The 15,348-nt window shown below is 48.1% G+C and overlaps 1 protein-coding gene across 1 annotated transcript in view; it reads left to right on the top strand.

Moving 5' to 3' along the window:
- Positions 1 to 4,734: 4,734 nt before the first annotated feature.
- Positions 4,735 to 15,348, top strand: part of PUDP (pseudouridine 5'-phosphatase) — a 41,491-nt gene continuing 30,877 nt past the window's right edge. The window contains exons 1-2 of the mRNA XM_024756303.1: positions 4,735 to 4,762; positions 8,573 to 8,791. Coding sequence (XP_024612071.1) covers positions 4,735 to 4,762; positions 8,573 to 8,791 — 247 coding nt within the window. The remainder of the gene's footprint in view (positions 4,763 to 8,572; positions 8,792 to 15,348) is intronic.

Genomic DNA, 15,348 nt, shown 5'->3' with positions numbered 1-15,348 from the left:
CGTCACACTTTCGAAAAGACAGCCTTCCTTTTGGTTGACTGAGAGCCGTCTCACGCACCCTGTCCTTTGTCCCCACGTCCTCATACTGATAGGCTGACCCCAGGAGTGTCTCTGTGTTCAGGAACAGTCTGGCCACCTGGAATTCCAGGTACGTCTTCATTTTCTTGTGCTGCAAACCCTGGTTCTCCTTGTTCTGAGCAGACCTCGAGAAGTCTAGTCAGGACACTTTCATCACATTGGCCTTCAGGGGTAGTTCACTCTGCACAGATGGATCAGTTTTAGCATGTAATTCCCGCGATACCATGTGCACACTCGAGGTAAGGAATGTAAGGATACAGCTCCCACGAGTATCTTTGTGGCCCTCCGCGATCCCTCTCTGTTCATGCCCCTGCCACGGTAACTGTCAGTCTCCTTCTGAAACTACAGGTGAGTTTGCACTTCCTGGGATTTTATATGGAATCATGCAGAATGTACTCCTTTTTGAATCTGGCTTCTTGCATCGAGCATCATGTTTTTGAACTCATTCATGGGATTGCATGTTATTTTTTTTCCTTTTTATTGCTAGTGGTTGTATGATAGTTGTATACTTCGTAAGAAACTGCCAGACTGTTATCCAAAGTGGTTTTTATGTTGGGCTGTGTATTACTTTTATTGCTGCTGTAAAAAATTATCACAAACCCTGTGGCTTAAAACAACACAAAGTGACGTATCTTTTAGCTCTGGAGGCCAGAAATCCACAGCAGTCTTGGACGGGGGAGAATCTAGGTGTTGACAGGGCTGCATTCCTTCTGGAGGCTCTAGAGGAGAGTTTTCTTATCTTTCCGGCTTTTACAGGTCACCCACCTTCCTATTGTGACCCTGCATTGCCTGACCTCTGCTTCTGCCCTCAACATCTCCTCTGACTCTGACCCTCCTCCCTGCCTCTCGGAAGGATCCTTGTGATCCTGGAGCGTCATCTCCCCACCTCAGGACTCTTGCTTAAACACACCTGCGAGGTCCATTTTGCCATGAAGCCTACTCAGAGGTTCTGGAGATCAGGGCACGTGCATCTTTGCGGGGCTGCTGTTCTTTCTACTGCAGGTTGTTTGTGTCACCACTGAGCTGTAAAGTGCGGCTCCTTATAGATTCTGCATGTAAGTTGTGTCTGTGTGTGTGTATTTTCTCTCACTTTGTGGCCTGCCTTTTCTTCCTGGGGTCCTTTAATTTTGACGAAAGCCCCTTTATCCATGTGTTCTTCTAGGGTTCTTACTGTGTGTTCTGTGTATGAAGCTTTCGTAGAACCCATGGTTCCAAAGATGGTCTCCTGTATTTTCTTCCAGAAGTTTTATAGCTTTGGTTTTACATTTAGGTTTATGAGTCTAAGGGTCAGTGTTCATTTTTTTTTCCTCCAGTACAGATATGTTTCCATAGGGATAACATATGATCCAGCAACATTTTTTGAACCAGTTCATTTTTAAAATGATTTCCTTAAACTTTATTATGGATTACCAGAAAAAAAAATGTTGACTAATACCCATACCTATTAAAGGGAATAATTGACAACGCCAGTGAATCATGCTGAATACTAATCAAGATTTTTACTTTACAAGTGATCACCCAGTTAAATTATTATTACCGATCTTCATTTTAAGGAGTTATTATTTCTTCTTTACAGTTGAAAACTGATAGCTTCCAGCCACAGGAAACAGTACATCAGACCCTTAAATACTTTTCCTCTAAGTCTGCTAGAGCAAGCAGGCTGCTAATTTGAAGCACATATTACCCGGACTCATAATTTCATGCTTGTTAATTACTCGTTTCGGTCTTGTACATTCCTAAACACGAGGATGTGTTCCCTCTTACATGCAAGCTCATTTGTAAAGGTTAAACCGCACAGACTAGGAAAGCCTCTCCTGTGTGTATAAACAACACGCAGTGTTGGTGGCCCCTGGAGAGAGCACCCGAGTGCCCTCAGCGCGTGGAGACTTGCAGTGTTTGCTGGAGGCGGCATCTGTGTTCTCCTCGTCCTGTTTTCTTTCTCCACCCCAGAATGCCAGGCCTCTGTGTTCGGTGTCTAACGTAGCCTCTGCCTGGCATCCGTTCTCAGGTCTGAGCGGACATTCCTGGACGTCCAGGTCCTTGTGGATAGCAGAGGGCCACATATCAGTAGTTATGAGCTGAGAAAAATACTCTGATTTACATACTGCCTTTTCTCTACCACTCTTTCTACAAAGCTTCCCTTTACCTTTGCAGGTATTTGGCTGTTCCTTTTTTTTTTTTTCCCCCAAGCAAACTTTAATAAGCTTTTCAGTCTCGATCACTGAGTTCTGTATTTAACTTGGCAAGGATGTTTCTGTCTCACTTAACCACGTTTTTTCAGTGCCTCTCACAGAGAATGTGCCCGATGCACCTGTGTGAAGAGGAATGCTTCACCCAGGGGAGAGGTGAACGGAGCTAGGTAGGGAGTGGGGTCCTACCTCCGGCCTGGAACATGCTGAGGGTGGGTTTGTGGAGGGCCAGGTGGCGAGGAGGAGACGTAGGGCCATCCATGCAGGGCCCGTGGGTCCAGCGTGTGGCCCAGGGTCTTTGACTGGCTCAGTGCCTGTCTCCCTTAATGGGACTGGAATGTTTGGGGCATCTCGCACAGTCTCCATAGCTGCTCTGCTCACCCAGTGGCTTTCCACAGTGGCGTCCTGTCCTGGAGACGGAGCCGTCTGCCCCCTGCGGGTGGGACCCTTGTCCTTCTCGGGCCGGCGCAGCCTGCTGGGGGGCTGTCCTGACTCGGAGGACAGTGGCCTCTGGACCTTGGACTCCCAAGAGTGAGAAAGCAAGCAGCTGGCAGATGCCTTACGCTCGAGAGACGGGACGTGCCAGCCGTGCACCGACCCACAGCCTCCCGAGCGTCCGGACCACGGACCCTGCAGCGATCAGTGCTCTGTGCCTGCAGCTTCCCACGTGGGATGGGCCAGGGAAAGCCAGATAGATACGCCCCCAAACCAGCCACGTCGCGAGCCCCGCTTATGGTAGCCACCTCCTGGGTCCCCGCCCTGCAGCCTCCACCGGGCGGTCCCTGCGGCCGGCCCCCTTCCCGGGAGGGCTGTCCACTACCCTGCCGGCCTTTCTGCTGCTGCTCAGCCAAGCGCTGGCCGAGTCTTCCCGCGGAGAGCTAGGCGTAGGCGCCTCCGCTAGCGCTCACCACCGGCGGGTCCTTCCTGGCTCCCGGAAGGGCCTTTTGTCCTGTAGGGCCTCCTGCCTCAGGCTGTGCCCCTGCCAGCCCCTCTCAGAACCTGGTATGTCCACACCTTCTTCTGCCTTCCTCCAGATCCACCGGTGCCCTTCCACCGCACCTGGGGTGACCGGCACTTTTAGCAGGTACCTTCTTCCACCTTGGCCTTGCTCGTCACAGCGGCCGGTGAGGCTGGTAGACGCCCTGGCCAGCTGGCCCGGCAGGGGTACGGCAGAGGCAACTCGGAGCCAAGCATGGCGCCAATAGAGGCTCTGGGCTTCGTGCCGTGTGCTGGGAGCATGGAGAACAGCATCAGACAGCTGTTGCAGAAACACTTTTTGCCATGAGTGTGCTAGAAATTATTAAGCAAGCTGGGGAGCACTGAGAAGTCAAGAAAAGCCCTGGGCAGCCCCTGACAGCAGAGCCCGCCGGGTCGGATGGCTCACCTCCTGTCTTCCTGAGAAGCACCAGCCACGTCTGCAGGCTCTCGTCATCTAGAGCTTAGGCCGTAGGATGGCTGTGCCGCTTGACCTAAGAGTACATTTTTGGGAACGGACGCTTATTTTCCAGTGAGGTCCTTCATCACTGGAGGAAATCAAGGATCCCCTGCTAGAAAGCGCAGAGAGCAAGTGTGTCGGTCTCAGTAGTTGTTCTCAAACCGAGGGCCCCGGCAACAGCTGTTGCTTCCTGTTCTGTGGTCCCAGGGCTAGACATCCTTCTTCTTCTCGATTTCCACTTGGGAGAGAGATGAACCAGTTCACTAATCCTTTCAGTATAGTATGTTCCAATCAAGTTGTCTGTAGTTTACTGCAAGCTACATGTTTCTTCAAAAGAAAAAAAAAGTTTAAGTATGCATGGGATGCAATACAGAGGAAAGTATAAGTAGATTATTTTTTTTTTAATTTCTGCTAATAGATCTATGCGTGTAATCGTTAAAATCAAGCTTTTCTTGGTTAAACTTGATCTGGTTTTAAAATCGCTGACTGCAGAGCACAGGGCTTTGGTAAAAACAGGTCAGGTCAGTGATTCTACCGTGTTAGGCACGCACACCCTGGTTTCCTGCTGGTGGGAGGGGGAGGTTGATAAAACACACAGCAGATCTGGGGTCACAGCGCTGGGCCTCACCCAGTTTCTCCTCAGTAGGTCTGGGCTAAGGCCCAAGCATTTGCGTTCCTGACGCTCCTGGTCCAGGGACCACACTTTGAGGACCAGTGGATTAGGGAAGCCAGTGGTAGGTGAACAAAAGAAGTACATTTTTTCAAGGAGTGTATTCAGTGATTGATTACCTACTGTATACTACCACGGTGGCTTAGAAAAATGGCACCACCACTCTGATCAGAATGTACCGTGGCGTGCGCTGCCTTTTTATCGTTAAAGCCGTTTCACGTGTACACTATGTAGCTTTCACCACACTGAAGAAGACTGCTCCATTTCTGGGTGAGAGGAAGCACGGAGCCGGCTACATCAGTCTGCCTCCCCTTCCACAACTCCCTGTTTGCCAGACTGTGACAATTTGATTTTAGCCCGAGATGGGCCCTTCTGCCTTCACGTGGAAAGGTATGTTGTATCGTTAAAGAACTATCTGTAGCACAAAACAGTGTCTTTAGGTCACCTTCGCCCTCCTTTTTTTTTTTTTTTAGTAATTGGAAAGTAAGACTATTCTCAAGATATATTAAGTTCTGAGAAGCATTATCTCACTTTGTTCGAGGTGTACAGGATATGGAAGGTGTAAGTTGACTGGAGAGCGGTAATCAGTGTGGGTCCACAGTCCGTTTCCAAACCCGGAGGAGGCAGTTGTATTTCGATTTTTGAATTATTACTTTAAAGTGGAATGCATTGATTCCATGATATGTACGCTCTGTGGGGGGGCGGCGGCGGTGGCCTGGGGCAGCGTCCGTAATCCAAAGCCTGTTGGTGTTTGTACAGGGAAGCGCAAGGCTCACGCTAAGTGTCCCAAATATTAAACATTAAAACTGACTCTGGTTTTGCTGCTAAATGAGAACTTTTCCGTTTCCGGAAGTTTATGGATCATGGGGCCGGGGACACGGCGTCGGTGTGCCTGTCCTAGGCCGGGCGGTCAGTTAACAAGTATTTGTGAAGCTAGGGAATGTGTAACACTGTGGGAGGGAATCCCAAATGGTTACCACTTCCTTTTAAAGTAAAGCACCCGGAACGAGGCCCTGTGACTTGTCAGATGCAGCAGCCCTTGCCGTTTTGGGAGCTGTGGTGTGCAGGCAGGGAAAGCAGAGCTCGTCGTCTCCTCTGAGCTCACAGATGCTCCCTGACCGCCTTCCGCGGAGCCGCTGCAGGGCACATGTGCCCCAGACGGCCCTAGAGGCGGGGAGGCAGGGCCGGGCGCCGTGCTCACAACTGCGCGCCGGTTACCTGCTCAGCTGACGCAGGCGCCTAGCAGGTGTGTGCCTGTGGGAAGACCCCCCAGGGTGCAGACGGGTAAGCTAAGGCCCAGTGGGGTGCCGAGCACATGTCCTGAGTTCCCAGTGGCTGGCCAGCTCTGGGGCAGGGCCTCCAACCCAGGCCAGCCGGGCTTCCGAGCGCGGGGCCGGCTCCCAGCCCAGAGTCCTCCGGTACGCCTGGGCCTGCAGGTGGCCGCTGCTCCCCACGGTGCCCCTGGCAGAAGCCGCAGGTCACCGAGGCGAAGCAGCTCCTCCTGGGACGTCCAGCCAGAGCGTGGCCAGGCTGGGGATTCGCTGCTCCTCTCGGATCTGGACGCCCTTGCTTTGTGTCTGTGTGGTACAGAAATGGAGATGGGGTGGGCCGAGAAACCAAGCCAGCTCTTACCCTACGTGCTTCTTACTCTCGGGTTGATTGAGGGGTTTTGCCATTAAATAATGCAGATCATGCCTTTAGAACTGGATTAGGTGCAGCTTTGTGCAAGAGAGAAGTGGGGAAATACGCTCACCCCTTCCGTCTTCATAAGCTGAAACACAAATGGATACTGTCCTCAGAGTCTGGGATGGACTCAGCCAGCATTTAAATACGTTCTCGATGATAAAAGCTGTTGCTAAGCATAGTACCACAGAAGCTCAGCCTCAGACGAAACAGAGAGGCCTTCCAGGTGTGGTGATGCCTTTTATAGTAACAGTTCAGTGACCCTAAACGTCAGTGCCTTCTGTTTTCCCAAATGGGGACCCAGCCCGCAGCTCGGATGAAAATACCATCCTCTGGGCTGAGTCTGTCCGCTCACCTCCCTCACTGCCCTCCGCCCAATCCGATGCCCTCGTGTCACTGCCTGCCTGATCCCTTCATCTGTACCTGCTGGGACTGCTGCCTGGATCCTATCCCCCCCACCACCCAGGGCTGAGGTTCTCGTGTACCTGTAGTACTTTCCTAACACACCTGAGTAAGGGAGCAGCTTGTGTGCACGTAGCCTGTGGAAAACCACGTGAGTTTCCTGTGAAAAATAACCGAGAAGCACGGCGCAGAGCACAGCTACTTTATGCGGCTTCATTTTAGTTTAGCTTCTGGAGAACCTTTTCCTTTCAAAACGCTGTCCCTTTCATTGATCGTACGCTGTCGTCAGCTGGCGTACTCATTGCCGGGTCTGAGGAGCTTGGCGATGCATTCAGATCCTCGCTTATTCCACCGAGGATTTGAGGTGATTTTATCTAAATTGTGAAGAAAAGTGGCTGTCGGCACAGTCTCCTACAGATTTATAATCCCACCGTTCTGTGCCTTTTAAATTAAAAGCTTCAGCTTTAAATAAACGCTGCTTGAAGCATTTTTAAAGAGTACAGCTGTTTTCTGTCTTCAGAATTAGTCTTTTTTCATGCTCCTTTCTCCTTCCCCGTCCACTTGCTTCAGCACGAGTCCCTCATGTTAACTCCCCACCCGGCCTCTGCTGCTTTTCCTGGCACTCCCTAGCCTTCGCAAACCCATCAGTGGTTTCTCACTCGCTGGGTGCCGGCGATGTCTTTTTGTCAGTCTTTCTCTCTCTCTCAACCGCTAGAGGAAAAGTGCTCACGTGTAGAAGGTAAAATGTACGGCCTCCCTGCCAGTGCATCCATCTCCCCCCCACCATCCCGAGAGCCCTCCCTCTGTGTCCGCTCACAGGCGAGGATGTAAAAGGGCGTGTGTGACAGGCAGCCCTCCTCAGCGTCCAGCGGAGGGTGCACCAGCCCTTCCCTCTTTGCTGGGACTTCTTCAGGGAGATTAAGTGCAATGTGGTTCTAGAAAAACTAGAACCACTCAGGTTATTATGCAGACGCTGGCTGCTTCTACCAAGGATCCCGGGAAGACTTTTCCTCAAGTCCCACCTTCTTTTGTACCAAAAAAAGAAAAGGAAACAAAAGCTGGAATGTATTACCCAGCCCAGGGGTCATGCCCAAGCACGGTCTGGCGAGTATGTCTGAGGGTGGATATCTGAGATCTTTTTGTTGTGTGTCTTATACCGTCCCCCCAGAATCCAGCCCGTGGTAGAACAGTGAGGACCCAAAGAGTTAAAGCGCTGAGCGTACTTGATACGCAGCTGTAGATGATTTTGCCTTGAAAAGCAGAGGAGAAAGAAAAGCTCTTTCTGTTGCTGGTCATCGTCAAGGCTGAAGCATGCCACCGTGGGGCTGAGGGTCCAGGGCTTGTCCGGGGAAGCAGCCTACAGGGAGGCCCTAGCATGACACATTTAGCGGGTGGGGAGGGGAAGGGCAGGTCAGCTGCCGGGAGAAGCAGCCACGGGGTGGGTGGCGGCCTCCTGGGAATGATCCCTTCACCACAGAGCGTCAACATCCAGGTACGTTGCAGGAAATGGCGCCGCTGTTGCAGGAAGGCTTGGTGGGCGAAGCCCCCCGCCCCCCATGCCTGATGACACAAGTGCCATGAGGGATCTGGTCCCGTGAGAGGAAACGAGAAGCACAGGAGTTGTGTGTTCCTACTCAGAGCCGCGCACAAGTGTCTGTCCTCGCGTAGGCACTTCACTGCTCCGCCCGCGGCCAGGCGCTCCTGCCGGGTGGGAGTAGTTCCTCGGGGCACATCCCTAACAGCAGAGGGCTCGCACACAGACCCTCGCATGCTGCCGTCACGGTGCACGCTTGGGAGGACCAGCTCAGGGTGTCAGGCGCGTGCTCAGGCCCAGATGCGTGCGTGCGCGTAGACAAGGCAGTTTCACCGTACTAGAGACTTCCTTTCTGGGCCAGCCTGTAACGTTCCCGAGCAGCAGAGAGCAGGCTGCCCAGGGCATCGTCTGGTCCCCATGGCCTGAGAACGTCTCCCTCACGTCCATAAGTCTCCCCGAGAGAGCTTTCTGCCCTGAACTTGACCTGCACTGTGAACACACGTGCCTCTCTGATGTAGACTTGGCCTTACCACCGCGTGCACCCTAAAAGCCTCTGTGTCTTCGTCTCACTGTGTCTGCAGATACTGAACGGCTGTACTCAGTGGTGTTTGAGGCAGTCTGCGGTCGCTATGGGAAGAAATACAGCTGGGATGTGAAGTCCCTCGTTATGGGTAAGACGGCGTTGGAGGCGGCCCAGATCATCGTAGACACCCTGCAGCTCCCGATGTCCAAGGAGGAGCTGGTGGAAGCCAGCCAGGCGAAGCTGAAGGAGGTGTTCCCCACCGCCGCGCTCATGCCAGGTGCCGCCCTCTGCCATGCTCGCCATCGTGTCTCTCGCCTTAGTAGTGACTCTCACAGACTCATGCGGGGCATGCTAGGGTTGTCCTTTGGTCTTGATAACTTCTTGGAAAATTCTCTTCCTTGTGAGGCTCAGAGGGGCTCGAGAGAGAGTTTGGTGGATGCTGTTGTGTGCTGCGATTCAATCTTGTCTTTTTAAAGGCTTCTTAAAAGAATATACGTTCCTTTCACTGACTCCTGAGGTCCAAAAACATTTGTATTGTGTTTGTATGGGTATTATGTAAAGATTACATCCCTGACAGAAGGCTTTTTCTTTTCACAGTCAGATAACACCGACTAAGGTTTCAGCAGCTATGCAAACTTTAACATGTTGATGGTAAGCAAGCACCTAAATCTCCCCAAAGAAGTTTAATTTTTTTTTTTTTTTTAAGTTAAAGGCATAATTCTGTTCTGACATGTCTGTTTGTGTGGCCTTTATCGCTCTCTTTACTTGTTTTCCTTTGAAAGGGAAGATGATTTTTCTCCCTTGGGGCGTGTTAACTGAAGGTTGATCACAACGGAATTGCCCACTGGTTCTTACTACAAGTGAGAAGGTCAAGAATGTTCTAGATTACAGGGACAAAAAATACTTAAAAATGAAGTATTATTTTAAGATGTTTCTAGGAGAAAAGGTGACAACTCAGTCTTTAGAATTCCTGGTGCTAAGGGAGAAAAAGTTTACAGTTTAGCAGTAATTTTGGATTCAGAATTGTATTCATATGAGTCATCATCATTTTTGAAACATGTGTTGTTATCTGTATTTGTACACATATCCAGAGGGGCAGATTGAGTATTCCCTGGAACCAGAGAACTTTCTGTCAAAGGGCCCTGCTAATACCGCTGCCTGTGTCACACAGAAACCATGTGGACTGTTCTTGGATTACACACACAAACTCCTCACGCACGGGTACAAGCACCGCGATTCACACTCCCTTCATCAGCTGCCTCTGGGCTGTTTGCACACCCAGTAATCCTGACAAACTTTAGTGATGGAAACACATCCGTATGTCGCAAGAAACAGCTTAAAATTTACCATCTTATCCATGTTTAGTGTACAGTTCGGTAGTGTTAAGAATGTTGAAGTTGTTGTGTAACCATCACCACTCCATCTCAAACTTTTTACATTGCAAAGCTGAAACTCTGTCCCCGTTAAACCCTAACTCCCATTCCTCCCTCTCTCCGGCCCCCGGCACCCACCCTTCTTCTTTCTGTCTTTGAACTGCTCTAGGTGCCTCATACAGTATTTGTCCTTTTGTGACTAGCTTTTTAAATTTAGCGTAATGTCCTCAAGGTTCATCCATGTTGTAGCATGTGATTTTCTCCCTTTGAAGACTGAATCATATTCCACTGTAAGGACCACATTTTGTTTATCTCTTCATCTGTCTATAGATAACTCTGTTGCTTCCACCTCTTGGCTGTTGTGAAAACCACTGCTGTGAGCATGTATATACAAATATTTCTTCAAGACCTTGCTTTCATTTCTTTTGGGTATGGTCGCAGAAGTGCGATTATTGGATTATAAGGTAATTCTGTTTTTAGTCTTTTGAAGCTCCACCATAAGTGTCTTCTATACTGGCTGTACCATTTTATTCTTTCTCCAACGGCCCACAAGGGTTCCAGTTTCTCCACATTTTCACCAACACTTGTCATTTTTTGTCTTTTTGATAGTAGCTGTCCTAATGTGTGTGTAGTGATTCTCTCTTGATTTTGGCTTTCTTTAATGATTAATGACGCGGAGCATTGTTCCATATGTTGTTAGCCGTTTGTATGTCTTCTTTGGAGAAATGTCTATTCAAGTCCTTTGCCCATTTTTTTTTTTTTTTTTTTTTTTTTTGGTGGTCCGGGAGCCTCTCACTGTTGTGGCCTCTCCCGCTGTGGAGCACAGGCTCCGGACGCGCAGGCTCAGCGGCCATGGCTCACGGGCCCAGCCGCTCCGTGGCATGTGGGATCCTCCCGGACCGGGGCACGAACCCGTGTCCCCTGCATCGGCAGGCGGACTCCCAACCAACTGCGCCACTGGGGAAGCCCCCTTTGCCCATTTTTTAATAGGGTTATTTGTTTTTTTCTTGTTGAGTTCTAGGAATTCTTCATAAATTCTGGATATAAACCACTTATCAGATACATGATTTGCAAATATTTTCTCCCATTTCATAGGTTGCCTTTTCACTCTGTTGACTGTGTCCTTTGATACACAGAACTTTTTAAGGTTGATGTACTCCCACTTGGCTGTGTCAGCTCTTGCCTGTGCCTTTAGTGTCATATCGAAGATATTAAAAAGATCCTGTGTCGGGCTTCCCTGGTGGCGCAGTGGTTGAGAGTCCGCCTCCCGATCCAGGGGACGCACGTTCGTGCCCCGGTCCGGGAGGATCCCATATGCCGCGGAGCGGCTGGGCCCGTGAGCCATGGCCACTGAGCATGCATGTCCGGAGCCTGTGCTCTGCTACGGGAGAGGCCACAACAGTGAGAGGCCTGCATACTGCAAAAAAAAAAAAAATCCTGTGTCATAATGCTTTTTCCCCATGTTTTCTTTCAGGAATTTTATAGTTTTAGCTCTTAGCTTTAGGTTTTTAATCCATTTTGAGTTAATTTTTGGGTATGCTATAAAGTAAGAGTTCAGCTTTGTTCCTTGCACGTGGATATCCGCTTTCCCCAACACAAGTTTGTTGAAGAGACCGTCCTTTCCCCATTTTTGAGTGGTCTTGGTAGTCTTGTTGAAGCTCATTTGGCCATATGTGTGAGGAGTTCTTTCTGGGCTCTCTATTCTATCCCATTGGTCTATATGTCTGTGTTTGTGCTAGCACCACACTGTTTTGTTTACTGTACCTTTGTAATGTGTTGTGAAATCAGGTAGTGTGAGATTGTCCAACTTTGTTCTTGTTTTCCAAGATTGTTATGGCGCTTCAGGTTCCATTGAGAGTCCATATAAATGTTAGGATGGATTTATGTATTTCTACAAAAATTGCTTTTGGAGTTTTGATATGGATGGCTCTGAATCTGTAGATCACTTTGGGAAGTATGGACATTATAACAGTATCAAATCTTCCAGTCCATGAACATGGGATGTCTTTCCATTTATGTGTGTCTTCTTTATTTGTGTCTTTCTTATTTGTTTCTTCCAGCAGTGTTTTGTTGTTTCAGTGTACAAGTCTTTCACCTTCTTGGTTAACTTTTATTTCTCTTTGATGCTATTGTAAATGGAAGCATTTAAATTTTCTTTTCAGGCTGTTCATTGTTCGTGTATAGAAATGCAACTGATTTTTGCATGTTGATTTTTGTATCCTGCAATGTTGCTGAATTTGTTTATTAGTTCTGACAGTTTTGTGTATGTGTGTGGAATCTTTTCTCCGTATAAGAGCATGTCATGTGTGAATAGATAACTTCACTTCTTCCTTTCCAACGTGGATGCCTTTTATTTCTTGCCTGATTTCCTCTGGCTAGGACTTGCAGTGCTGTGTTGAATAAAAGTGACAAGAGAAAGCATGTTTTTCATGTTCCTGATCCCAGAGGAAAAGCTTTCAGCCTTTTCACATCGAGTAATGATGTTGCTGTGGGCTTTTCATATATGGCCTTTATTATGTTGAGGTAGTTTTCTTTTATTCTTAGTTTAAGTGTTTATATCATGAAAGGGTGCTGAGTTTTGTCAGATGTCCTCTCTGCATCACTTGAGATGACCATGTGGTTTTTGTCCTTCATTTTGTTAATATGGTTCGTCACATTGATTTTCGTATGTTGAACCATCCTTGTGTTCCCCCTTGGTCATCATGTATAATCCTTTTAATGTGCTATTTAAATAAGTTTGCTAGTATTTTGCTGAGTATATTTGTATCAATTTCTTATAGTTTCTTTGTTTGGCTTTGGTACTAAGGTAATGCTGGCCTCATAGAATGAGCTTCTTTAATTGTGGAGAAGAGTTTGAGGAGTATTGGTATTAATTCTTTAAAATTTGGTAGAATTCTCCAGTGAATCCATTTGGTCCTCTTTTCTTTGTTGGGGGGTTTCTCATTACTGAATTAATCTCCTTAATAGTTAGAGGTTTGAACAGACTTTCTCTTTCTTTTTGCTTTGATCTTGATAGGTTGTATATCTTTATTTCTTCTAGGTTATCCAGTGTTTGCATACAATTTTTCATATTATTCTCCGTTAATCCTTTTATTTTTGTGGCATTGGTTTTAATGTCCCATCTTTCATTTCTGATTGTAGTTATGAGTCCTGTTTTTTTTTTTTTTCTTGGTTAACCCAGCTAAGGATTTGTCTGTACAGTTCGTATTTGACCTGGAGTCTCTTTCATGGTTTAACATACAAAGTGCCTGTGATGTTTTAGAAATGTAAATATCCTTTTTCTTCCTCATCTACCCAAGCCTTTCAAGTGGTTTTCCTTCTAGAATTTTTGTCCTATATTCTAAGATTTACTTGAGATATGTTATACTACAATTCCAAGAAAATATTATGTCTCATTCAGCTAGTCTGGTTGTTTGGCTGGATTGCCAACAAGTCTATATTATGAAATCTGCTTGGTGATCCAGTCATTGTAGTGTCCTCATTTGTCTCTCCCAGTGACTAGGTATGAGTTACGTAAGGTGCTAATCGTAGGTAGCAACAGAAGAGAACTGAATCCAGACACCTCCACCATAGAAGTGAGGCAGGAACTGGTTCTTCAAAGACAGTTTAGTCCTACAGAACTCACTAACCCCATTCATTGTGATGACTCTTCTTTCTGTGCTACTCCTTCGCCTCTTCTAGACAAGAGGGGTAGAGGACCTCTTTATTTACTGATTGATCAAGGTTATGAATCTGGCTTTTTAGCCTAAGAATTTTTGTGTATACTTAAACTTTTACTAGCCTCACAGCTGAGAGTGAGGACTTACCAGTGGTTCTAAAGTGTCTCCTTGAAAACATGAGGTCGTTCGCACACACATAACTGGGAGGTGAGCTAAGTGTGAGAAGATGACAAGAGTATAAAGAAAAGCCCAAGAACGCACCAGACAGGAGACATGTAAAATCGTGCTGGGTTAGACCAGGGACGGAGGTCAGAAGGTGCCACTGGATGTTCTGAGTGGGTTAGGACGACAAGCAGTATTTGGTAATTATACGCACCCCAAAGGGGAAGAAGAACAGGAGGAAAAAGGCAGGATGGGCTGTGGAGCCGAAGGAAGGGCCGTGTGGAAACCTAAGGAAGCACCTTTCCTTAGAGCTTCTGTTCTGTAACATGTTAGTCACAAAAACAGTAAGGACAGAGATCAAGTTGTCTACCCAAAACCACGTGCTTTGCCCCCTAGTTTCCACCCCTACTGCATTCCTCCCATCCCCTCTTTTATCTGAGCCAAACCTGAATTCCACCGGAAAGGTGACCTCCTGGGGAGACCAGGGTGTGGTGACTATAACTAGAAAAAGTCACCGCTGCCCTCTTTCTAGGTCTAGGTTTTCATCTTGTTCACTTACCGCTTTGTTACCATCACGCAGCTGTGGATGATAGCATAACCCTTGACTTTCATTTCTTTTCTTCTTGAAGGTATTTTCTGGTGGGGCATTTTAGGTTGTGGAAGGCATCTTGAGCTCATTAGAAAAGAAGGCTGTCTGTAGGGACGGTCTATTATGAATTCAATATCCTTCATTTTGAGAAAGAAACTCTCAGTTCAGGGTGAGAGCTGTGGCCCCAGCAGGTACTTAGCAAGGAAGGCATGGCAGTTTGCCAGGGGTAGCAGGCCCTGATTTTGATGCAGGCATGTCTGCCTGGGCCAGTTACCAGGGGAAGCAGGCCCTGATTATGATATAGGTGTGCCCTCCTTGGGCCAGGCACCAGGCAATTAGCCCCTGATAGTGACGCGGCTGTGTCCTTGCCTGGGTCCAGCCACTTGGAGGGTAGGGCTGGCCCATGGGGCTTGAAGGCCAGGCACAAGTGACTTGATTACCTTCCTATCAGCAGCCTAATGACGGAATGCTGTGGATGCCTCTCCTTGAAGTGGGTCATGAATGATCTAGGAGGGAGATACTTTTGACCAGTATGTTCTGTAGGCATATACCGCATGCCTTACTGATGAAATATAGGGTGAAGGTCAGAGAAAGATCTAATTATTTTCTGGGAAGAAACATCTGAATCGTGGCACAACTTTTTGATAAGAAGTATTGAAATGTATGTGGCCTAACGTAAGAAAAACTTTTGCCATAGGACGTAAGGAAACCTTTTTAACAGGGTCCCCATGAAGGATGCTGGTACCTCCGTTGTGTTTTGAAGCACATTTCTTCAGTCATGGATTCTTTGAGATGGATGAAATGATGTATTTTGGCATAATTCAGCGAGAGTAACTGGTGTAGAAGGCCAGTCATAAAGTCGGTGCCTCTTCTGGTGTGAAACCCCCCGGAAGGTTCTCCTGTTGGCCTGGCTCTCTACTTTTCCTGCTCGTTTTCACGGGCTGGGATGGGGGGATTTCCCACAGAAGAGCCCAGGGCGTGGCATCTGGGCCAGTGGACAGGAGGGGAACAAGGCCGAGCCCAGGAGCGATGGCCCACGCGCTGCCCGTGA

This window comes from Neophocaena asiaeorientalis, unplaced genomic scaffold (genome assembly GCF_003031525.2).
Source record: "Neophocaena asiaeorientalis asiaeorientalis breed wild unplaced genomic scaffold, Neophocaena_asiaeorientalis_V1.1 scaffold69, whole genome shotgun sequence".
NCBI classification, from domain to species: domain Eukaryota; kingdom Metazoa; phylum Chordata; class Mammalia; order Artiodactyla; family Phocoenidae; genus Neophocaena; species Neophocaena asiaeorientalis.
Note: the sequence above shows the minus strand (reverse complement) of the source record. Positions and strands in the feature narration are given on the sequence as shown.